Source organism: Synchiropus splendidus, chromosome 11 (assembly GCF_027744825.2).
Source record: "Synchiropus splendidus isolate RoL2022-P1 chromosome 11, RoL_Sspl_1.0, whole genome shotgun sequence".
Taxonomy (NCBI): domain Eukaryota; kingdom Metazoa; phylum Chordata; class Actinopteri; order Syngnathiformes; family Callionymidae; genus Synchiropus; species Synchiropus splendidus.
Window position 1 is genome coordinate 4340181 of NC_071344.1, and position 24733 is coordinate 4364913.

At 45.5% G+C, this 24733-nt stretch overlaps 7 protein-coding genes across 51 annotated transcripts in view; all 7 read right to left on the reverse strand.

Annotated features, from left to right (window-relative positions):
- LOC128766858 (protocadherin gamma-A11-like) overlaps positions 1-24733 on the reverse strand; it is a 215218-nt gene that overhangs the window by 19373 nt on the left and 171112 nt on the right. The window lies entirely within an intron of this gene.
- Positions 503-3682, reverse strand: LOC128766867 (protocadherin gamma-C5-like). Its single transcript, XM_053878399.1, has one exon. The coding sequence runs from the start codon at positions 3385-3387 to the stop codon at positions 889-891; it is 2499 nt and encodes an 832-aa protein (XP_053734374.1). The 5' UTR covers positions 3388-3682; the 3' UTR covers positions 503-888.
- Positions 4211-6888, reverse strand: LOC128766872 (protocadherin gamma-C5-like). The gene has a single exon (XM_053878403.1). The coding sequence runs from the start codon at positions 6692-6694 to the stop codon at positions 4226-4228; it is 2469 nt and encodes an 822-aa protein (XP_053734378.1). The 5' UTR covers positions 6695-6888; the 3' UTR covers positions 4211-4225.
- On the reverse strand, positions 7420-9914 carry LOC128766873 (protocadherin gamma-C5-like). Its single transcript, XM_053878404.1, has one exon. The coding sequence runs from the start codon at positions 9901-9903 to the stop codon at positions 7435-7437; it is 2469 nt and encodes an 822-aa protein (XP_053734379.1). The 5' UTR covers positions 9904-9914; the 3' UTR covers positions 7420-7434.
- Positions 10907-13591, reverse strand: LOC128766866 (protocadherin gamma-C5-like). The gene has a single exon (XM_053878398.1). It carries the CDS (start codon positions 13421-13423, stop codon positions 10922-10924), a length of 2502 nt encoding a protein of 833 aa, XP_053734373.1. The 5' UTR covers positions 13424-13591; the 3' UTR covers positions 10907-10921.
- On the reverse strand, positions 14343-17281 carry LOC128766865 (protocadherin gamma-C5-like). The gene has a single exon (XM_053878397.1). It carries the CDS (start codon positions 16881-16883, stop codon positions 14358-14360), a length of 2526 nt encoding a protein of 841 aa, XP_053734372.1. The 5' UTR covers positions 16884-17281; the 3' UTR covers positions 14343-14357.
- On the reverse strand, positions 17593-20639 carry pcdh1g22 (protocadherin 1 gamma 22). The gene has a single exon (XM_053878400.1). It carries the CDS (start codon positions 20407-20409, stop codon positions 17920-17922), a length of 2490 nt encoding a protein of 829 aa, XP_053734375.1. The 5' UTR covers positions 20410-20639; the 3' UTR covers positions 17593-17919.

Here is a 24733-nt window from a genome sequence, read left to right on the forward strand (position 1 = left end):
TATATATATATATATACATGAAAACGGTATCATATATCAGGTATATCAGTTTTATTTTTCTGTAAAAATGCATTTCTGCAATTCTTATGCATCATTATTTTTGTCAGAAATGTGCTGCCTATATCAAACTATTTATAGTTGTTCGGAGCCAAACACGCACACACACATACACACCCGGTACTGAAGGCCTGCACATCAATGAGACAAACTTAAAGGGTAAAAAGTGTAAAGTATGAATCAGTTAGTGGATAGTTTCCACTCGATAATACGTTGCAACCTGTCAATGATTATTTAAAATACACATTTGCTAAACTACACAACACAAAGTGGGATGCTTTTGCGCGTAAAGGCCCACGCAATCACCCCATTTACTCTACAACTTGGACTAAGGGTGAGATGGAAACAGATTTCATTTCATTTTTATTTTAAATTTGTCACATATTATGATGTTCTCAACTAGAGCAAACTCATTTCCTAAATATCTATTTGTTTTATGTACTTGGGTCTTGTGGAAAATGCACCACATTGTTCCACTGTACTTCATTTTATACATGTAAGTATCAAATACTTAGATGAGTGTAAAAAAACAAATGTATGTCAATTTCAAAAGTCCATATCTTAAGATAGTTATTAGACATCCCATTCATCAGACTATCAGTGTGATGACCATCGATCATCAACAGTGAATGAACCTTCAAGTTCTTTTGTCTCTGTGGTGCGATGTAAGGCAGGCAATCTCATGTTAGTCATGGTGGGCCTTCATAGACTGACAATCCCCAAATAATGTCATGGTTGCAGCTTACAGTCATATTTCAAATAGCATATGGCAGTTATGATTATACTACTGGTCTTTGAGGCATTCATATCATGTGCAGGGGGTCACAGTATCTAGTTATTTCTGCTCACCTGCTGGCTCTCAAAGGTCCAGGTGCTGTCCGGTAAAGAAGCATCCAGGACACTGATCACCTCCTTAAAGTCAGTGGTGCTGCTGGGCTTGATCAGTGTGAAATCACTGTACTCTGACATGGGAGACATGCAGGACCTGAAGGACTGACTCTGAGACATCATGTCTCCTCCCAGGACCTCCACGTACTTGATAGGTCCATCAGTGTTGAGCTGGATCTGCAGGTTTCTGTTGGGGTTCTTGTAATCCTCACAGTCTGAGCGTCTCATGCAGCAAGCGCCGCTGCTTCTGCTGCTCCTCATGCATTTGACCGCTAAGATGAGGAAAGTCACCAGCGACAGCACGGACACCGAGGCCAGAGACAGGATCAGATACAGGGCCAGTCTGTCGCTCTTCTTGCTGGGCTCGGACACTTTGTGTCTCAGGTCCAAGATGGGCTCATGGAGCCCGTCCTCCAGCAGGATGGACACGGTGACGGTGGCGGACTGGACCGGTTCCCCATCGTCTCTGATCTCTATGAGGAGTCTCTGAGAGGAGTCGTCGTGCTCGGACACGGAGCGTTTAGTCCTCACCTCCCCTGTGTACTGGTTGACCGTGAACAGAGAGGCGTCCGTGGCCTCCGCCACTTTGTAGGAGATCCAGGCGTTATGACCCGAGTCGGCATCCACGGCCGTCACCTTGGTAACCAGGTGACCGGCTTTAGCGGAGCGGGGCATCCTCTGATGAGAGAGGGAGCCCAGGGCAGCAGAGGACGGGTAAATGACAGAGGGGGCGTTGTCGTTCTGGTCCAGGATGAACACATGGACGGTGGTGTTGCTGCTGAGAGACGGAGAGCCCTGATCCTTTGCCTGGACCTGAATCTCAAACACCTTCAGCTTCTCATAGTCAAACGAGTGCATGCTGTAGATGCTGCCGTTATCTGAGTTGATGTAAACATAAGATGAGACTGACACCTCCTGAACCTTGGAGTCCAGAATGGAGTAAGAGATTTTAGCGTTCTCACCAGAGTCCAGGTCAGAAGCAGAGACTGAGAACAGGATAGATCCTGCTACTCCGTTCTCTTTCAAATAGACGTTATAAGAGGACTGAGAGAACACAGGAGGGTTGTCATTCACGTCAGTGACGATCACACTAATTATTTTTTTCGAGGATAGAGCTGGAATCCCTAAATCAGTTCCTGTAATTTCGATATCATAATGCGCGGCCTTCTCGCGGTCGAGACCTCCGCTGGTAACAAGTGTGTAACTGTCGGAAAACGAGTGTTTCAGATCGAAAGGTAAACCTTTCGGGAGCTGTAACATCACTTTCCCGTTCTCACCCGAGTCGAGGTCTCTGACGTTTATCAACGCGACTACTGTCCCTTTCGGTGAATTTTCTGGGACAGGGTTCGGTGGAGAAGTTAGAAATATGTCAGGCGCGTTGTCGTTCACATCTAACACTTCGATGTGGACGGTGCAGTGACCCTCCATCCTCGGAGTTCCTTTGTCTTTAGCCGTGATATCTACTTCATAAACAGCGTTTGTTTCGAAATCCAACTTGCCCACCAGAATTATTTCGCCTGTTTTAGGATCAATATTAAAGACAGACGAAACGGATTCCGGTGTGTGTGTTCCGAATAAATATTCTACCTCGCCATTCATTCCCTCGTCAATGTCTTTAGCTGCGAGTGTCACAATAGACGAACCTTTTGCGCTGTTTTCACTGATGGAAACCTTGTACATATGATTGTCAAACACAGGGAAATTATCATTAATGTCAAAGACGTTTATGATTATTCGAGCGGTTCCGGATTTGACCGGGTTTCCTCCGTCTAGAGCCGTGAGTTGAAGCTGATGTCGCGCTTTTTTCTCCCTGTCGAGTGATTTGGACAGAATCAGCTCGGGCACTTTACGCCCGCCGGATAAATCTTTCACTTTCAGAGTGAAGAAATCATCCTTACTTAAACTATACGATCTAACTGAATTTACACCGAAATCTAGATCTTGCGCGGCCTCTAAAGAGAACCGAGCGCCCGCTGCGGTTGACTCGGATATATTTAAAATAATATCTTTTGAAGGGAAAACTGGCGAATTGTCATTTATGTCTTGTATTTCCACCTGCACTCGGTGCATCTGCAACGGTTTATCTACCACTACTTGCAGAGGAAGGACGCAGCTGCTGCTTTGTCCGCACAGAGCCTCTCTGTCGATCCTGTCTTTCACCAGCAGCTCTCCCTTCCCCACGTCCACGCTGAAATACTGCTCCCCGGCATCGGCGGCCACGCGTAACTTACGCTCCGCGACCTCGGACACCCCCAAACCCAGATCCTTGGCAATATTTGCAATGACAGAACCCGGCGAGAGTTCCTCAAGAATGCTGTAGCGAGTCTGTCCATCTATTGAAGTCCACAAGAGGAAGAAATGATGCCACCAAAGCGCCTTCCATCGCCAGACAATAAATCCACCTCCCTTTGTCATCCTCGGTCCGTTAGCAGAGACTGACATCAAGATATGTCAGAAAATATCCATCATCCATCTCCACGAAAACGTCTTCTTTTTCCACTATCAAGAAATAACCGAACGATAAGGAGACGTTATTGACGCTGACGCCATCGCGCGTCTCACATTCTGGTGGGAGTGTTAATGCTGCTGAGGCTGCAGAGGAGCGAGGAGATCTCTTTGTACAACTCGAGCTTTCATTGGCTCAACATTCAGCCACAAATCCAATCAGAGCAGGGTGAGCCGTGCATTTAAAGGCGCAGCTGCCTTTTCCACACGGCTCAATCATGAAACACGCCAAACGGAAGCTTAGTCTTGCTTGAAGAAACACCGTTAAAATGACATGCAAAAATAAACAGCACGTGGAAAACTAAGTAAATAATCATTTTTCAGACAATAAATAGTTTTAGAGTTGAAGTCATTTTGTGAAGTGGAAGGTTTTAAAAGGGTTGGGGTCGAAAGTTCGGAGCTGTCCATTATTGTGGTGCTGAAACATATCCCGCCATTTACCAGCTCCTTATAAAGCACTGTGTTACTCAAGAATACAATTTTGATAGAATGTGAAATATAACTTCAATTTAATAGACGAAACATTTTTTAGTCTTTAATTTTGTGGCAGTAAAATATTTTTTAAGTAAGAAATATAAATGAAGCGCTGCGAAAAAGTTGTAGTTTTGAAACAATTAGAAAATAATTAACATATGTTATCTTCAAATTATTTGGTTTTAATATATAAATATAATAATGCTCTTTTCAAAATAAAGATATTTTTAAAATTTCAAGTGTTTCAATTTTCGCCCTGTTACGGCCAGAGAATAGATATGGTGACACATTGTCTGAGTATTTATATCTGCTTTCTGCTCACCTGCTGGCTCTCAAAGGTCCAGGTGCTGTCCGGTAAAGAAGCATCCAGGACACTGATCACCTCCTTAAAGTCAGTGGTGCTGCTGGGTTTGATCAGCGTGAAATCACTGTACTCTGACATGGGAGACATGCAGGACCTGAAGGACTGACTCTGAGACATCATGTCTCCTCCCAGGACCTCCACGTACTTGATAGGTCCATCAGTGTTGAGCTGGATCTGCAGGTTTCTGTTGGGGTTCTTGTAATCCTCACAGTCTGAGCGTCTCATGCAGCAAGCGCCGCTGCTTCTGCTGCTCCTCATGCATTTGACCGCTAAGATGAGGAGAGTCACCAGCGACAGCACGGACACCGAGGCCAGAGACAGGATCAGATACAGGGCCAGTCTGTCGCTCTTCTTGCTGGGCTCGGACACTTTGTGTCTCAGGTCCAAGATGGGCTCATGGAGCCCGTCCTCCAGCAGGATGGACACGGTGACGGTGGCGGACTGGACCGGTTCCCCATCGTCTCTGATCTCTATGAGGAGTCTCTGAGAGGAGTCGTCGTGCTCGGACACGGAGCGTTTAGTCCTCACCTCCCCTGTGTACTGGTTGACCGTGAACAGAGAGGCGTCCGTGGCCTCCGCCACTTTGTAGGAGATCCAGGCGTTATGACCCGAGTCGGCATCCACGGCCGTCACCTTGGTAACCAGGTGACCGGCTTTAGCGGAGCGGGGCATCCTCTGATGAGAGAGGGAGCCCAGGGCAGCAGAGGACGGGTAAATGACAGAGGGGGCGTTGTCGTTCTGGTCCAGGATGAACACATGGACGGTGGTGTTGCTGCTGAGAGACGGAGAGCCCTGATCCTTTGCCTGGACCTGAATCTCAAACACCTTCAGCTTCTCATAGTCAAACGAGTGCATGCTGTAGATGCTGCCGTTATCTGAGTTGATGTAAACATAGGATGAGACTGACACCTCCTGAACCTTCGAGTCCAGAATGGAGTAAGAGATTTTAGCGTTCTCACCAGAATCCAGGTCAGAAGCAGAGACTGAGAACAGGATAGATCCTGCTACTCCGTTCTCTTTCAAATAGACGTTATAAGAGGACTGAGAGAACACAGGAGGGTTGTCATTCACGTCAGTGACGGTGACTGGTATAGTTTTCTTACTGGACAGAGGAGGAGAACCCGAGTCAGTGGCTGTGATCTCAATATTATACTCAGAAAAACGTTCCCTGTCTAAAGGCCCGCTGGTGACTAGTGCGTAATTGTTAGAAAATGAGGCTTTAAGACTAAATGGAGAACCTTTGCGCAGCTGCAGCGTTACTCTACTATTGTTCCCGGAGTCGGCGTCACGGGTGTTTAACAAAGCGACAACAGATCCGCTCGGTGCATCCTCCCGGACCGGCTGGGGTTCGGACGTGAGAATTATTTCTGGAGCGTTATCATTGACGTCAATGACATCGACCTGCAGTCGACAGTGGCTCTCCATCACCGGAGCTCCCTTGTCTTTTGCCGTCACCTCGACTTTGTACGTCGTTTCCTTTTCATAATCCAAATCCCCTCGTAAACGAATTTCTCCCGTTGAGGAGTTGATTTCAAACAATGACAATATACTGGCCGGAGTTCGTGACCCGAACGAGAACTCTACTTCTCCGTTCGGTCCCTCGTCGGCATCAGTTGCTTTTACTTTGTCGACAAACGTATCACGCGGCGAGTTTTCCGTCAGGGACACTCGATATATGCTTTTATCAAACACAGGAAAATTGTCGTTATTATCCAAAACTGTGATTAATATCTGCGCGGTTCCCGACATGACCGGGTTCCCTCCGTCCAGCGCAGTCAGTGTTAACTGATAGACCGCGGCTTTCTCTCTGTCCAGAGGCTTTTCTAATACTAAGTCTGGGACCATTTTTCCATCTTCAACCTCCCTCATTTTTAATGTAAAGCACTCATTCTTCGTCAGCGTGTAGGACTTGACATCATTCCGTCCGACGTCTGAATCTTCCGCGCTCTCTAAAGAAAAACGTGTCCCGACTGCTGCCGATTCCGCAATTTTTAAAGACAATTCCTCCGTATTAAACCTCGGGGAATGATCATTTATATCTTTGATTTCCACCTCTATTCGATGTAAGCTAAGCGGGTTTTCAAGTACAACCTGCAACGGCAGCACACAGCGAGTGCTTTGTCCGCACAGAGCCTCTCTGTCTATCCTGTCATTCACCAGCAGCTCTCCCTTCCCCACGTCCACGCTGAAGTACTGCTCCCCGGCTTCAGATGCGACACGCAGCTTTCGGTCGTACATCTCGGTGAGACCCAAAGCTAGATCTTTGGCGAGGTTTCCTACCACGTAACCGGGTTTCAGTTCCTCGGGGATGCTGTAGCGAGTCTGTCCGCGAGTCGTCCTCCACAAAAGGAAGCAGCACCAAATCGGCAGCCATCGCTTCACTCTCTGATCCATTCTCTTTGTCATCCTTCACCCGCTATAAATCCTTCTTTCCCAATGAGGATATACAAAATAACATCCAACAAGAAGGAGACGTTTCATTTCCACCAGAGAAACACAGAGTGTTGTGGTCCATGTCGCAAGTTTATAATCCAAAGGAAGGAACTGGAGATGAGAAGACGCTCCTCTGACTGTTACACGAAATGCAATAAGACGATCCCCGGTCCTGCAGAGCGGAGGGGATGGATCTCTTTGTACTGTAGTGCACGTAATTGGTGCAGAGCATTCGGGCTTGGCAGCCAATAGCAACGGAGAGAGAAATTTTAAAGCGACAGATACAAAATAAGACTACACTAGCGTTTTTTAAATCCCCTTCTATTATTATTATTATTATTGTTTATTGTTGTTGTTGTCATTGTAACAATGCATTTACATATTATTATTATTCATATTAATGACAATTTTGTTCCATATTTGTTTGTTACCGTGGAATGGTGATTTTTGAATTTTACACCTGATGACATTTTTATTAATAATTTAAATATCAATAAAACTACAATTATTTTGTTATTATTACATATTTTGTTATTTATATATATATATATATATATATATATATATATATATATATATATATATATACTATTTAGATACGTTTTACGCAAAGCAACAATTTCACATATTTATAATTGTCGTCAAGAATGTAAACAAATAAAAATATAGGTACCACCAACTAAATGAAAAAAAAAAAAAAAAAAAAAATCAAACTACTTTCTGCTCACCTGCTGGCTCTCAAAGGTCCAGGTGCTGTCCGGTAAAGAAGCATCCAGGACACTGATCACCTCCTTAAAGTCAGTGGTGCTGCTGGGTTTGATCAGCGTGAAATCACTGTACTCTGACATGGGAGACATGCAGGACCTGAAGGACTGACTCTGAGACATCATGTCTCCTCCCAGGACCTCCACGTACTTGATAGGTCCATCAGTGTTGAGCTGGATCTGCAGGTTTCTGTTGGGGTTCTTGTAATCCTCACAGTCTGAGCGTCTCATGCAGCAAGCGCCGCTGCTTCTGCTGCTCCTCATGCATTTGACCGCTAAGATGAGGAAGGTCACCAGCGACAGCACGGACACCGAGGCCAGAGACAGGATCAGATACAGGGCCAGTCTGTCGCTCTTCTTGCTGGGCTCGGACACTTTGTGTCTCAGGTCCAAGATGGGCTCATGGAGCCCGTCCTCCAGCAGGATGGACACGGTGACGGTGGCGGACTGGACCGGTTCCCCATCGTCTCTGATCTCTATGAGGAGTCTCTGAGAGGAGTCGTCGTGCTCGGACACGGAGCGTTTAGTCCTCACCTCCCCTGTGTACTGGTTGACCGTGAACAGAGAGGCGTCCGTGGCCTCCGCCACTTTGTAGGAGATCCAGGCGTTATGACCCGAGTCGGCATCCACGGCCGTCACCTTGGTAACCAGGTGACCGGCTTTAGCGGAGCGGGGCATCCTCTGATGAGAGAGGGAGCCCATGGCAGCAGAGGACGGGTAAATGACAGAGGGGGCGTTGTCGTTCTGGTCCAGGATGAACACATGGACGGTGGTGTTGCTGCTGAGAGACGGAGAGCCCTGATCCTTTGCCTGGACCTGAATCTCAAACACCTTCAGCTTCTCATAGTCAAACGAGTGCATGCTGTAGATGCTGCCGTTATCTGAGTTGATGTAAACATAAGATGAGACTGACACCTCCTGAACCTTAGAGTCCAGAATGGAGTAAGAGATTTTAGCGTTCTCACCAGAGTCCAGGTCAGAAGCAGAGACTGAGAAGAGGATAGATCCTGCCACTCCGTTCTCTTTCAAATAGACGTTATAAGAGGACTGAGAGAACACAGGAGGGTTGTCATTCACGTCAGTGACGGTGACTGGTATAGTTTTCTTACTGGACAGAGGAGGAGAACCCGAGTCAGTGGCTGTGATCTCAACACTGTAGTCAGAAAAGCGTTCTCGGTCCAAAGAACCGTTTACAATTAAAGCATAATTATTCGAGAATGATGGTTTCAGCGCGAATGGAGAACCTTTTGGCAGCTGCAGGGTAACTTTGCCGTTGTCACTAGAGTCGACATCGCGGACACTCAGCAGCGCCACGACGGTGCCGCTACGAGAATGTTCCGGAACAGAGCTAGGTTCCGAAGTCAAAACAATTTCTGGCGCGTTATCGTTGACGTCTATTATGTCAACCTGGACGCTACAGTGACCTTCCATTTTGGGGAACCCCTTATCTTTGGCGCTGACATCAAATCGATATGATGATTGAGTTTCATAATCAAGTTGCTTTTTCAAAAATATATCACCTTTGACTGGGTCTATATGAAACACTGAGAGCACTGACGGGGGCGTGTGGATGCCGAGCGAGTACTCTATTTCGCCGTTTAATCCGTCGTCTATGTCTGTGGCTGCGGTTGTTAAAACAAAAGAGCCATTGTCACTGTTTTCTCTGACAGCGATTTTATAAAACGAATGTTCGAATACAGGGACGTTGTCGTTAATATCTAAAATATTTATAGTTATTTTAGAGGTCCCAGATTTCGCTGGACTGCCACCGTCTAACGCAGTCAGAAACACAGTGTGAGCAGCCTTTTTCTCTCTATCCAGAGGTTTGCTTAAAACCAATTCTGGTATTTTGCGCCCATTTTCAATTTCTTTAACTTTCAGAGTAAAACTCTCATCTTTGCTCAAACTGTACATTTTCAGCCCGTTAGTCCCCACGTCGGGGTCCTCCGCGCTCTCCAAGGGAAACCGCACTCCAACAGCAGTGGACTCGGCTATTTCTAAGACATGATCGCTGTTTAGAAAACTGGGTGCATTGTCGTTTACATCTCTGATTTCGACTTCAATGCGATGCAACTGTAACGGGTTCTCAATGACTACTTGCAGCGGAAGAACGCAGCTGCTGCTTTGTCCGCACAGAGCCTCTCTGTCTATCCTGTCATTCACCAGCAGCTCTCCCTTCCCCTCGTCCAGCCGGAAAAACTGCTTACCAGCCTCGGAGGCGACGCGCAATTTCCGCTCAAAAATGTCCGTTAATCCCAAACCCAGGTCTTTTGCGATGTTTCCAACAACAGAGCCCGCCTCCATCTCCTCGGGGATGCTGTAGCGGGTCTCTCCGTGTATTGATGTCCACAATAAGATGAAATGTTGCCACCAAATCGCCTGCCATCCCCAGTCTCGGATCCTCATCCTCTTTGTCATCTCTCATCAACTGCAATCCTCCATTACGCACCCCAATATCTTTCAGAATTGAAAAGCGGGCGTAAAAATCCGACAGTGACCGGCGCGGTCCAGTTTGAGGGGAACCATCATAGAATCCAGTAGATACCAGCCGAATAAAACGAGCAGCAAAACCCAGTCCTTCTGTGACAGAAGCAGTGGAGCACTGTACTGGACGCTGCGGTGGATGAGAATGGGGGAGGAAGGAGATCTCTTTCTTTGCCTTTCCTCCTCATTGGTGCGCACTCATCACGGAGCAGCCAATGAGAACAGATAGGAGCAGCATCCCTCTCTGGGGAGGATGGAGAGGGACAGAGTGCAGGGGTTCTTTTCAACTACACACAGCCTCACTGTTAATATTCCACACTGCACATGCGCAATTTCACTAAGAATGATTCCTTAGTATATTGGGAGTGTGATCCAGTTAGTTGTTGACTAAATTTTGTTTTTGCTGAATATTATTTGCTTATTATTGTTTGAGAAATAATAACATTATTATTATGATTGTTGTTGTTGTTGTTAATAATAATGATTAGAAAGTACTGCCTTAGAATGATTTAAATACATTTTGGAAGGCTGTGAAAGTTTTTTTTTTATCAATAGTCTTTTTTTGTCATTTTTATGTTTGGAGCAAGGATTCTCTTGATATTATTATCCTTATTATTGTGGTTTCAAAAAAAAATCATCTCGACATTATAGGAACATTATAAATAATAAACACACACATTATATAAAACACGGCAGTGTTCAGTATAGAATGTAGGACGTGAATCAACCACCAAAGTGAACATCTCACCATTCAACACCAGCACTTGTATCATGTTTACCAAACCTATAAACCTGCACACTTTCTACAGCAAATACACAACAGTGATTGAAACGAAAATCAAGCTTCACACAACCGTCCATAGCTCTCACCCTATATCTGATCACAAGTCTCACTTTGTACCCTGGTCACCACGCTTTATCCAGGCAGCGAACCTTGAAGTCAACTCCAGCATTAGCTGGGAGTTAAATAATGTTCATTACTGAGGGAAAGTCTGCTCACCTGCTGGCTCTCAAAGGTCCAGGTGCTGTCCGGTAAAGAAGCATCCAGGACACTGATCACCTCCTTAAAGTCAGTGGTGCTGCTGGGTTTGATCAGTGTGAAATCACTGTACTCAGACATGGGAGACATGCAGGACCTGAAGGACTGACTCTGAGACATCATGTCTCCTCCCAGGACCTCCACGTACTTGATAGGTCCATCAGTGTTGAGCTGGATCTGCAGGTTTCTGTTGGGGTTCTTGTAATCCTCACAGTCTGAGCGTCTCATGCAGCAAGCGCCGCTGCTTCTGCTGCTCCTCATGCATTTGACCGCTAAGATGAGGAAAGTCACCAGCGACAGCACGGACACCGAGGCCAGAGACAGGATCAGATACAGGGCCAGTCTGTCGCTCTTCTTGCTGGGCTCGGACACTTTGTGTCTCAGGTCCAAGATGGGCTCATGGAGCCCGTCCTCCAGCAGGATGGACACGGTGACGGTGGCGGACTGGACCGGTTCCCCATCGTCTCTGATCTCTATGAGGAGTCTCTGAGAGGAGTCGTCGTGCTCGGACACGGAGCGTTTAGTCCTCACCTCCCCTGTGTACTGGTTGACCGTGAACAGAGAGGCGTCCGTGGCCTCCGCCACTTTGTAGGAGATCCAGGCGTTATGACCCGAGTCGGCATCCACGGCCGTCACCTTGGTAACCAGGTGACCGGCTTTAGCGGAGCGGGGCATCCTCTGATGAGAGAGGGAGCCCAGGGCAGCAGAGGACGGGTAAATGACAGAGGGGGCGTTGTCGTTCTGGTCCAGGATGAACACATGGACGGTGGTGTTGCTGCTGAGAGACGGAGAGCCCTGATCCTTTGCCTGGACCTGAATCTCAAACACCTTCAGCTTCTCATAGTCAAACGAGTGCATGCTGTAGATGCTGCCGTTATCTGAGTTGATGTAAACATAAGATGAGACTGACACCTCCTGAACCTTGGAGTCCAGAATGGAGTAAGAGATTTTAGCGTTCTCACCAGAGTCCAGGTCAGAAGCAGAGACTGAGAAGAGGATAGATCCTGCTACTCCGTTCTCTTTCAAATAGACGTTATAAGAGGACTGAGAGAACACAGGGGGGTTGTCATTCACGTCATCAACTCTGACGGTGACCACTTTCTTAGTGGACAGAGGAGGAGAACCAGAGTCGGTCGCGGTGATCTCGACATTATATTCGGAATGCTTCTCGCGGTCCAGTCGAGCGCTTGTAACTAGCTCATAGTTTTTCGAGAAGGACGGTTTCAAAGCAAACGGCGACCGTTCAGGAACATGCAACGAAACTTTCCCGTTGTCAGCCGAATCCAGGTCGCGCGCACTGATCAGAGCCACCACGGTTCCACTCGGCGCGTCTTCCCGAACCGGATTGGGTTTGGAGGTGAGCATGATCTCAGGAGCGTTGTCATTTATGTCTTCCACGTCGAGCTGGACTCGACAGTGACTCTCCATTTCGGGGACGCCTCTGTCTTTGGCAGTTACATCAATCGCGTATGTCGTTGCTGATTCATAATCTAAGTCGCCTTTCAACACGATTTCCCCCGTTTCAGGATTAATGCCGAATTTTGTGAGCAAAGCTGTCGGAGTGCGGGAGGCAAACGAATATACGACTTCACCATTCAGGCCGTCGTCCGCGTCCGTGGCCGCTACTTTGATCACCGGAGTCCCCCTGGTGCTGTTCTCTTTCAGTGCAACCTTATAGAGGTTTTCTGTAAACACTGGGAAATTATCGTTAATATCAGTGACTGTAATTGTGATTTCACAGGTTCCGGATTTGGGAGGATTACCTCCATCGAGGGCCGTGAAAATCAGCCGATGTGTAATTTGTTTTTCTCGATCCAGACCCCTTTCTAGCACTAATTCAGGGACAGAGTTGCCGTTTTTTGTGTCTTTATATTTTATAGAAAAATAGTCGTTTTTACTCACAGAATACGTTTTTAACGAATTAATTCCGACATCGGGATCTTCCGCGCTTTCCAGTAAAAAACGTTTCCCCACCGCGACCGACTCTGGAATATTCAGTTTAATTTCCTGCGTGTGAAACCGAGGCGAGTTATCATTAATATCTCTTATTTCCACCTCGATTCGTTGGGATTGCAGAGGATTTTCCATCACCACTTGCAGAGGAAGGACGCAGCTGCTGCTTTGTCCGCACAGAGCCTCTCTGTCGATCCTGTCATTCACCAGCAGCTCTCCCTTCCCCACGTCCACGCTGAAGTACTGCTCCCCGGCATCGGATGCGACACGCAACTGACGATCAAATATATCCGACAGTCCTAAACCAAGATCTTTCGCCAGGTTTCCCACCACGGATCCCTGTTTCAGTTCCTCCGGGATGCTGTACCGAGTCTGTCCCGCTACTGTGCTCCAAAGACGAAAGAAGTAAAACCACCAAAGCGCCTGCCATCTCCAGTCTCTGCATCCTATTGTCTTTGTCATCCTCCGTCCGTTATAACGAATGAATCCGTACAGATGTCCAGGTCATTGTGGGAATAAAAAAATCACCGCGCTAGACTCCTAACGTTTAAGGATCCTCTCGTTAAAACCACGTGGCCTTAGCAGACATATATGTTAAAAAAAAAGACAGACGATCTAGTGGCCGTTTCATCCTGCTCCAGCTCTGCACATTCAGTGCGAGAGTGCGATGATGCTGAAGGGGGGCAGGGACTAGATTGCTTTGTACAGTTCTCAAGCTCATTGGTGCTCAGCTTCTGAGCTTCTGGTCCAATGAGATCGAGAAACTCGCCCTTTCTTAAAGGGACAGAAACAATTTTACTACCAGCTTTTCATTACTTGTAAAACCATGTTCAAATATGGAGCTAAAATACTGATTTTTGCACACCTAATATTTGAAGAAAAAAAGTATATATACAGTATAAGCACACACACACATTCAAAATATGAGTAATGTCTGGAGGGAAATGGCAGTCGATAGAGAAGTTGCCATCCACCCAACTGATCCTGAAGTTCAATCTAAGATGATTCTATGAATACAAGTTATATTCCACTACTACTACTAATAGAATTATAACGTAATAATAATATAATTATAATAAAAACATGCATATATATGTGTGTCCTTCAACAACCACCGAACAATAATTCAGCGAGACAACAAACGAACACAACACTGCTGTTAGAGCAAACAGAACCTCCAATCCAATGGTCAATTTAACTCGGGTCAGGTGAAAAAAGAATTGATAGATGTACATTATTTTTTATTTATTTTGATATTACATTTTAGTGATTCATTTGGTATTGTAATAAGGAAGTTCTTATATTTATGTCATCACTGCAGCAAAGTTTTAGTGAAAAAAGAAAGACATTTGAACACACTAGTATACGTATCGATTAGTAAATTTAAATAATATTATCATTTATTTTTTTTATCGTCAAAAAAATTGTAAACACCTTCAAAATTAATAAAAAGCCAGTTTCTGCTCACCTGCTGGCTCTCAAAGGTCCAGGTGCTGTCCGGTAAAGAAGCATCCAGGACACTGATCACCTCCTTAAAGTCAGTGGTGCTGCTGGGTTTGATCAGCGTGAAATCACTGTACTCTGACATGGGAGACATGCAGGACCTGAAGGACTGACTCTGAGACATCATGTCTCCTCCCAGGACCTCCACGTACTTGATAGGTCCATCAGTGTTGAGCTGGATCTGCAGGTTTCTGTTGGGGTTCTTGTAATCCTCACAGTCTGAGCGTCTCATGCAGCAAGCGCCGCTGCTTCTGCTGCTCCTCATGCATTTGACCGCTAAGATGAGGAAAGTCACCAGCGACAGCACGGACACCGAGGCCAGAGACAGGATCAGATACAGGGCCAGTCTGTCGCTCTTCTTGCTGGGCTCGGACACTTTGTGTCTCAGGTCCAAGATGGGCTCATGGAGCCCGTCCTCCAGCAGGATGGACACGGTGACGGTGGCGGACTGGACCGGTTCCCCATCGTCTCTGATCTCTATGAGGAGTCTCTGAGAGGAGTCGTCGTGCTCGGACACGGAGCGTTTAGTCCTCACCTCCCCTGTGTACTGGTTGACCGTGAACAGAGAGGCGTCCGTGGCCTCCGCCACTTTGTAGGAGATCCAGGCGTTATGACCCGAGTCGGCATCCACGGCCGTCACCTTGGTAACCAGGTGACCGGCTTTAGCGGAGCGGGGCATCCTCTGATGAGAGAGGGAGCCCAGGGCAGCAGAGGACGGGTAAATGACAGAGGGGGCGTTGTCGTTCTGGTCCAGGATGAACACATGGACGGTGGTGTTGCTGCTGAGAGACGGAGAGCCCTGATCCTTTGCCTGGACCTGAATCTCAAACACCTTCAGCTTCTCATAGTCAAACGAGTGCATGCTGTAGATGCTGCCGTTATCTGAGTTGATGTAAACGTAAGATGAGACTGACACCTCCTGAACCTTAGAGTCCAGAATGGAGTAAGAGATTTTTGCGTTCTCACCAGAGTCCAGGTCAGAAGCAGAGACTGAGAAGAGGATAGATCCTGCTACTCCGTTCTCTTTCAAATAGACGTTATAAGAGGACTGAGAGAACACAGGAGGGTTGTCATTCACGTCAGTGAGGCTGACCTGGACAGTTTTCTTACTGGACAGCGGAGGAGCACCTGAGTCAGTGGCTGTGATCTCAACATTATACTCAGAGATTTTCTCTCGGTCTAAAGTTCCGCTCGTCACGAGCGCGTAATTCTGTGAGAAAGACGGTTTAAGCGAAAAAGGTGATTTGTTAGAGATACGCAGTGTAACTTTTCCGTTATCACCGGAGTCAATGTCTCGGGCGCTGATGAGAGCTACGACGGTGTTATTGGCGGAGTCTTCACGCACGGGTTTTGGGTGAGATGTGAGGATAATTTCTGGGGCGTTGTCGTTCACATCCATCACATCAACGTGCACGGAACAATGACCCTCCATTCTCGGATTACCTTTATCTTTAGCTGTGACGTCGATTTCATAACTAGCGGCTGATTCGAAATCCAATTTTCCTTTCAAATATATTATTCCAGAAGCATTATCAATCGTGAAGAGCGACAGGACGTCATCAGGTGTGTGCGCGCCAAACAAATATTCTATGTCTCCGTTCTGACCCTCGTCCATATCTGTCGCTTTTGTTTGCGCTATTACTGCGCCTTCTGCTGAATTTTCAGGGACTGAAACCTTATATAACGGTTTCTCAAAAGTTGGAATGTTGTCGTTTATGTCCAGAACTTTAATGGATATTTGAGACGTTCCTGATCGACCAGGATTCCCCCCATCCAGAGCTGTTAATAGCAGTGTATGGACCGACTTCTTCTCTCTGTCTAATGGCTTTGCTAAAACTAATTCTGGAACTTTCCTCCCGCCCGCCACCTCCTTCACTCTGATGTTGAAACACTCGTCTTTACTGAGTGTGTATGATCTTAATGAGTTGCCTCCCACATCAGGGTCAATGGCGCTTTCTAACGGGAAACGAACCCCGGCAATTGTCCACTCCGCAATTTCCAATGTAATTTCGCTTGACGGGAATTTCGGCGCATTGTCATTAATGTCTAGTATTTCTACTTCCACGCGAAATAGCTGTAAAGGGTCTTCTATTACGACCTGCAACGGCAGCACACAGCTACTGCTTTGTCCGCACAGAGCCTCTCTGTCTATCCTGTCATTCACCAGCAGCTCTCCCTTCCCCACGTCCACGCTGAAGTACTGCTTACCAGCCTCAGACGCCACATGCAGCTCGCGCTGAAAAATCTCGGACAGTCCAAAACCCAAATCTTTGGCAATATTCCCGACAACAGAACCTTGCTTTAGTTCCTCTGCGACGCTGTACCGAGTCTGTCCGTGCGTCGTAGTCCACAGGAGGATGAAATAAAGCAACCAAAGCGCGTGCCATCTCCTGCCTCCTCGTCCTATTGTCTTTGTCATCCTCGGTCCGCTATAAAAGACGTGTTCCACTCGATTTTGATTGCAGTAACATGCCAGAAATTCTTAATCCAGGTCTTTTCCACACAAGAAATAGTCCGCGAATACCACGCATGACCACACAAGGAGCGGTTTTTGTGCGTAAATCGACATCGCAGGCTGACCGTCTCTCCTGATGCTCTTCTCACCACAAATGTTGCAGCGATGAGGCTCAACATGGGGGCAGGGACTGGATTTCTTTGTACAGTTCTGAATCCTATTGGCTCACAACATCACTCTCCTCTGGCCAATGAGAGCAGGACTGATGCTCCCTGTAAGAAGCAGCAGCCCCCTCAGCCTGCCTCTCATCACTACCACAGCCAAGACAGTGAGAGCCAATTTGACCGAGTTCATTTCGCCAAACGAGACTCATATAATCAATTAAGTGGCATTATTATATGTTTTAATATAAACAGGTAATGCATCAAACCCATATACCGACAAGAGCACACAAATTAAGTAAATATGATATATATATATATATATATATATATATATATATATATATATATATTTATGTATATATATATATATATATAGTATACAGATATATATATATATATATAGTATACAGAGGCCCTCATATTTACTTAATTTACTTAATTATTATTTTTTTCCCAATACGACTCGGTCACTTGGATATGACGGGAGGAAGACAGAGTCAGTAAGTCTCTTTAATGTGGGCGCTCCCCTTCAGAAGCTCTTCACAGCCAGATACATTTCTGTGAACCCTCTCCTTGCAAGTGAAATTGATCATGATTTCAAGTTCACCCACCGCTGGTCTCTTCTCGAAGAGATAGAGTAATCACAAAATGAGCCACCATCCTTCTTAACCTCCTTTGAACAAATTTGTTGTATGTAGTCGCTCTGATAGAAGAGCAACAAAAGTTGCTTTCATTTCAGTCTTTTGAAATGAAACACCATTCGTGCTCTTGTTAGCAATCACTGAGGAAGCGCGCTATGTGTGACATTTTAAGGCACATACATAATACACTGCATCTTATGAGTGATATCTGCTCACCTGCTGGCTCTCAAAGGTCCAGGTGCTGTCCGGTAAAGAAGCATCCAGGACACTGATCACCTCCTTAAAGTCAGTGGTGCTGCTGGGCTTGATCAGTGTGAAATCACTGTACTCTGACATGGGAGACATGCAGGACCTGAAGGACTGACTCTGAGACATCATGTCTCCTCCCAGGACCTCCACGTACTTGATAGGTCCATCAGTGTTGAGCTGGATCTGCAGGTTTCTGTTGGGGTTCTTGTAATCCTCACAGTCTGAGCGTCTCATGCAGCAAGCGCCGCTGCTTCTGCTGCTCCTCATGCATTTGACCGCTAAGATGAGGAAAGTCACCAGCGACAGCACGGACACCGAGGCCAGAGACAGGATCAGATACAGGGCCAGTCTGTCGCTCTTCTTGCTGGGCTCGGACACTTTGTGTCTCAGGTCCAAGATGGGCTCATGGAGCCCGTCCTCCAGCAGGATGGACACGGTGACGGTGGCGGACTGGACCGGTTCCCCATCGTCTCTGATCTCTATGAGGAGTCTCTGAGAGGAGTCGTCGTGCTCGGACACGGAGCGTTTAGTCCTCACCTCCCCTGTGTACTGGTTGACCGTGAACAGAGAAGCGTCCGTGGCCTCCGCCACTTTGTAGGAGATCCAGGCGTTATGACCCGAGTCAGCATCCACGGCCGTCACCTTGGTAACCAGGTGACCGGCTTTAGCGGAGCGGGGCATCCTCTGATGAGAGAGGGAGCCCAGGGCAGCAGAGGACGGGTAAATGACAGAGGGGGCGTTGTCGTTCTGGTCCAGGATGAACACATGGACGGTGGTGTTGCTGCTGAGACACGGAGAGCCCTGATCCTTTGCCTGGACCTGAATCTCAAACACCTTCAGCTTCTCATAGTCAAACGAGTGCATGCTGTAGATGCTGCCGTTATCTGAGTTGATGTAAACATAAGATGAGACTGACACCTCCTGAACCTTAGAGTCCAGAATGGAGTAAGAGATTTTAGCGTTCTCCCCTGAGTCAGAGTCAGTAGCTGACACAGAGCAAATGATGATTCCAGGAGCATGATTTTCCTTTATATAAACAACATACGAAGGCAAAGAGAAAATGGGTGCGTTGTCATTTACATCTAACAGATCAACCATTATATTTTTTTCACTTGATAAAGGGGGTTTCCCAGAATCCTGTGCTTTAATTTTGACGTCATACTGACTTTTCCTTTCTCTGTCCAGTGGTCCGTTTGTCACTAGTGAGTAATGATTTGAGACAGATGGGATTATTCTGAATGGGCTTTTGCTCGGTAAACTCAGTGTTACTTTACCATTTTCACCTGAATCTGGGTCTTTTGCACTGATCAACGCTATCACCGTTCCAACAGCAGAATCTTCTGGCACTTGCGAGGTTAAAGAAGTGACAATAATTTCAGGAACATTATCATTAACATCATTTATTTTTATTTCTACACTGCAGTGACCCTCCATTTCTGGATTACCTTTGTCTTTTGCTGTGATATCAAACCTATGTACTGGGCTTGTTTCATGGTCTAGACTCCCTTTGACAACAACAGCACCAGTAGTAGGATCAATGTCAAATAACGACAAGATCACATCAGACGTCCGATCTGCAAAGAAATATTCAACCTCTCCATTAAGCCCTTCATCTGCATCTGTTGCTTTAACGTGAACTATTTCTTTTCCTGGTGCTGCATTTTCGCTTACATTTGCTTCATACAACTGTTTCTCAAATTCCGGGGCGTTATCGTTATTGTCCAGCACTACGACTCTAATTTCAGACGTCCCTGAACGCACCGGATCACCGCCGTCTACCGCGGTGAGAATGAGATTATGCACAGGCAGCTTTTCTCTGTCAAGAGGTTTCTCTAGCACTAACTCTGGAATCTTTCTACCGTCTTTATGGTTTTTAACAGTCAATTTAAAATGGTCGTTTTTGCTGATGAGATATGCTCGAACAGCGTTAGAGCCAACGTCAGGGTCATGCGCGCTGTCTAAAGGGTATCGCGCTCCTGCCGTCACCAGCTCTGCAATTTTCACCACATTTTCTTTCGTCGGGAAACTTGGAGAATTGTCATTCGTGTCCAGGATTTCAATTTCCACTCTGTACAGCTGTAAAGGGTTATCTATGACGAGCTCTAAGGGCATCACGCACGTCGGTCTTTGTGCACACAGTTCCTCCCTGTCGATCCTGTCAGTCACCAGCAGCTCTCCCTTCCCCAGGTCCACCCTGAAATATTGCTTCCCAGCCTCCGACGTTATTCGCAGTTTGCGTCTATGCAGTTCGGGCAGCGCCAGCCCCAAATCTTTAGCTAGGTTTCCTACCACAGAGCCTTGCTTCAGTTCCTCCGGGATGCTGTAGCGAATCTGCCCGTCTATTGTATTCCACACCAGGGAGAAGTGATACCACCACACCAACACCTGCCACGCCGGCAATCTTCTCCGCATTATTCCTCTTTGCATAAATCCCATATCGTTTCATTCCAATCGCTCCTTTAACGAGGCATAGAAGGATGTGTAGTCCAGTATAGAGGCGTCCGTATAACAAGGAGAAACGAGCATTCTTTGTGCGTGGAGAGACCCCTCCTCTCCTGCACTGTTAGAGCGCATGAACGATGAAGCTGAGCTGTGAGCGCGCGAGCGTGAGCGAGAGAAAGAAAGAGAGAGAGTAGATCTCTTTGTACAGCTCTCTATGTGATTGGTTGAGGACATGCTGGGACTCATCCACTGATGGGTCCCATAAATCCATACAATCCTGATAAATAACCATCAAGTATCAAGCATCAATCAATAAATAATAATAATAATAATAATAATAATAATAATAATAATAATAATAACAGCAACAATAATAATAATAATAATAATAATAACAATAATAACAACAACAATAATAATAATAATAATAATAATAATAATAATAATAATATCTATTATTTATTATTAATTATCAATTTGGATTATTATCGCTATTACTATTATGATTATTATTGTTGTTGTTATAATGAAATCAGGTATATACATATATATTCCATATGACTGAATCTGAATCATCTGAGTGGTGTGTTTCTGCAGCAGCCAAGGCGCTTCATTGCCTTCCAGTGGACTTGTGAGGGAATTGCAGGCACAATCATCAGCAGTAAGCTAAATACCCGTATGGAGGTCTGTGGAGCAACGGGAGGGAGGGGGGCGGGGGAGAGCAGGAATAGAAGCTCAGTGGCTCGAAGGCGTGTGTGCCTTTTTTCTCCGTCTCTCCCTCTTCTCTCCTTCACTGACTAGTATTTGAATATCCTTTATGTTGTTTCATTTGTTACTATTTAAATTAAATGACAAAAAAAATGGTCAATATGACAATATCACTGCATGGTTAAAGTAATAATGAAATAATGCACAGCTGCGCAAGTAAGTCAAATATATGAGGAATAAATACATGTTTAAAAAATATTTTTGCTATTGCAGGATCAAAACAATTGAATAAATTAGATTGTGATTTTTACACGGCAGAGGATGCGGACGGACACTGAGGGAACATATTTCAGAACCACGTGAGTGGACCGCACCACGCAGACGGCAAGTGATGTTGCTTCAGTAAAATTAAACAACAGGATTCATCTACATGGCAATTAAATGAGTCCCAATAATTCATATTTACGTGAGTCTAGCACTACCCGTCGGACATGGTCAACAGAAAGAGACGTGCATAGAATCAGAAATCCTGAGGGGAGAGTGGGGGAGTCTGGTTCCAGCACCACCGGGATGGACAGCGCCTCACAGGCGGCCGAGTGATGACGTTGCAGGCACAGAGAGAGTGCCATTTTTGTTTCACATGATTATGAAAAACAAATAACAACAACATGATTTCTGATTGGCCAATTATAAAATCCTATAAATAAGCTTGAAAGTGATCTATTTATCATAGAAAAGTCTTTAATCACCAACAATTCACCCACTTATTTTTAAGAAATGAAATGATTTCATTTACTGTCGTAGATATGAACATATAGACACTAGTTTGTCCACTCAATCCAAACATCGGTATCAGAAGCAAGGTGGCGCTATATGGCGCGTTATATTCCTCACAGGCACAGGATGACTAGCAGCAGCAGCGGAGGGGGGGAGGAGGGACGTGCAGGGGCTGGATTCAGCACCACAAGAGCGGACAGCGCCACACAGGCGGTCAAATGTTGCTCCTGCAGTCGGCAGTAGCAGCATCTTGTGGGATGAGGGGAGTATTATGATCCACAACATTTTCCACACTGGCGCATGCTATTTAATTTCTCACCGATATTAATTAACGGTATATATTCTTGCTCTATTCTAGATAAGATATTAAATAGTGTCTGCAAAATGAAAACAGCGCACGCACGGAGCAACACGAGAACACTTGAAGCACTGCTTCTTTGGAGAGTGGCGGGGGAAGATTCTGTTTTCAGCACCATAGGAGCGGACAGCGCCACACAGACGGCCCAGCGCCTCTTCTGCAGGAAGCAGCTCTTTGCGCCAGCTCGGGGAAAACTTCATGACAACTAAACCTTGCGAGGGCCAGCCAAAATGTCTGCACAAGGCAAAATGTGCTCACAAGAAGGAGTCTTGTGACGACACACGCACGCACGCACGTTTTCAGTAACACAAGTGGACAGGACCTCACAGGCGACCGACTCCTGCTGCTGCAGGCAGATGGAGCTCCTCTCCTCAGCACCAAACTGATTATCTGAGAGAGACTTAAAGTAGAAAGTGTAATGCGTTCATTTTTGTACTTAAAACATGTATGCGCTGAGGAAAATTGATATTGATATTGTAATTGATATTTCCGGATTATATTGGGTTGTCCGTTTTTTTAAATTTCCAAACCACACACACACACACACACACACACACACACACACACACACACACACACACACATCCCCTCCTGTTAATTGATGAAGACCGAACAATGAAGAAACTCAAAAGGAGGATTGATTTTAGACACGCGAGCAGGTTCATGTTCATGAAGTAAATACAAGGCAACTATTGCAGTGCAAGAAGACAATATGACATCAGTGATAACTGCAAATCCTCTAAAGACAAACCATCCCAATACAAACCTTCTCTTTCTGCATTATAAGGACACATTGAATGTTTTCTTAGACACACATAATGCCGGATGAACAAGTATATCAAACAGAAAGTAAGACAGAAAGAGACTGAACAATGCTGAGATATTTTGACTTTCATCCTTCACTGGCTACAAATGACAGTTGGTCAACATGAGGCTTTCTTTAAAGCCTGTAAGCCAGTTAGTTGGGAGACGATTTCAATTATTCTTAAGCCTCATTGAAGTAAAAGGCTTTGTCACAGCAAGACCAAGGGCATCATGCAAAGTAAAATCATTTGACAAGTCTGTTTAGTTTGTATATTTAAGAGAGTAAAGATCAAATGATTTGTAAATGACTCAATAAGGTTGCTGTAGTTGTGTGAGCAGGTCAGAACATTGAAGATTATCTTTGTGCTATTAAATTTAACACAAAAATAAAAAAGTGCATTAAAAAATACAATTCAGAAATACATTTTAAATTAAATATTGTTGTATTGTATTAAATGTTTTTATAATTTATAAAACTGGAATGCTCAGTGTGATGGGTCTTTGTGTTGTTATATATGTACAGTATAAAACAGTCAAAACGATTTCTTACCTTAAATGGTCAGCAGGATTAGACATGAGGAGGAGAGGTAGACGGCGCAGCAGGAGGCAGGAACAGACGTGAAAGAGAATAACAAGAGAGAGAGAGGGAGTAATGGTTAGCCTGGTTGTTTGGTAACCGCTTCTGTATTCAATGAGGAAAACAAGAAACATACTTACCGTAATGTTTTAAAATAAAAAGAAGTGTGATTTGCATGTGTTCAGTGTGCATGTGTGTGGATATATCAAACAAAAAGGTAGGTGCAAATAGAATAAATGGGGAAAACAGATCTCATTTGAAAAGACAGAAACAGTTCAAATACATATTAAAAACATGACTTCAGAAAATTAAAATAAAACAATACATAATAAATGATACAAATAGTGGTAGAATTACATGTTATAACTCACTGCAATTTACAAAAAAAGAAGTAAACATCGATATTTTTACGAGTTGAAATTGGGGCGTCTGCCCTGTAGAATGTTTTGACTGCTACTACCAAGAACCAACAGCAGAGGGCCTGGAGGCGATGGCCTCATCTCTTATTAATGAATCTGTGCGCACTGACCAGTGCAGCTCATTGCTGATGTGCTTTGTCCGATGAATCCTGAGACAAAAGTCGACTATATGAGTGCTATTAAACACATGTAAACACATGCATATGTCGACTAAATAATGACCAAGGGTCGCCTTTCACAATCAGACACAAAACCGGATTCATTTTCACAACACCACATGGTTTTCATGACCACAGTTTTGCTCATCTACAAAATAAACAGATCAGAAGCAACGCAGAAAGCAGCCATGATTTCGGTCTGCTCCTCTTCATCACCCTGGGTGTGAGGATGCAGCACCTCTTTGTTCCCACGAGGGGTGTTTCAAGTCTCATCTCCCAAATCATTTACAGGATCTGACTACAGCCCCCGCGTTATCTCAGCTCCTGCCCCCCTGTGGCTCAGCAGGAATGGTACAGTCCTGCCTGTGAGTCAGCTTGTTGCTATGGTAACACATCCAACCTCCTGCCTGCATCCCACCCTGATGCAAAGCTGGTAATGGTGGTGACGGAAAGAAACAGATGATATGTAAAACAACAAAAGCTACAAACAAAAAACTACCACAGTTTCAGTCGAGCG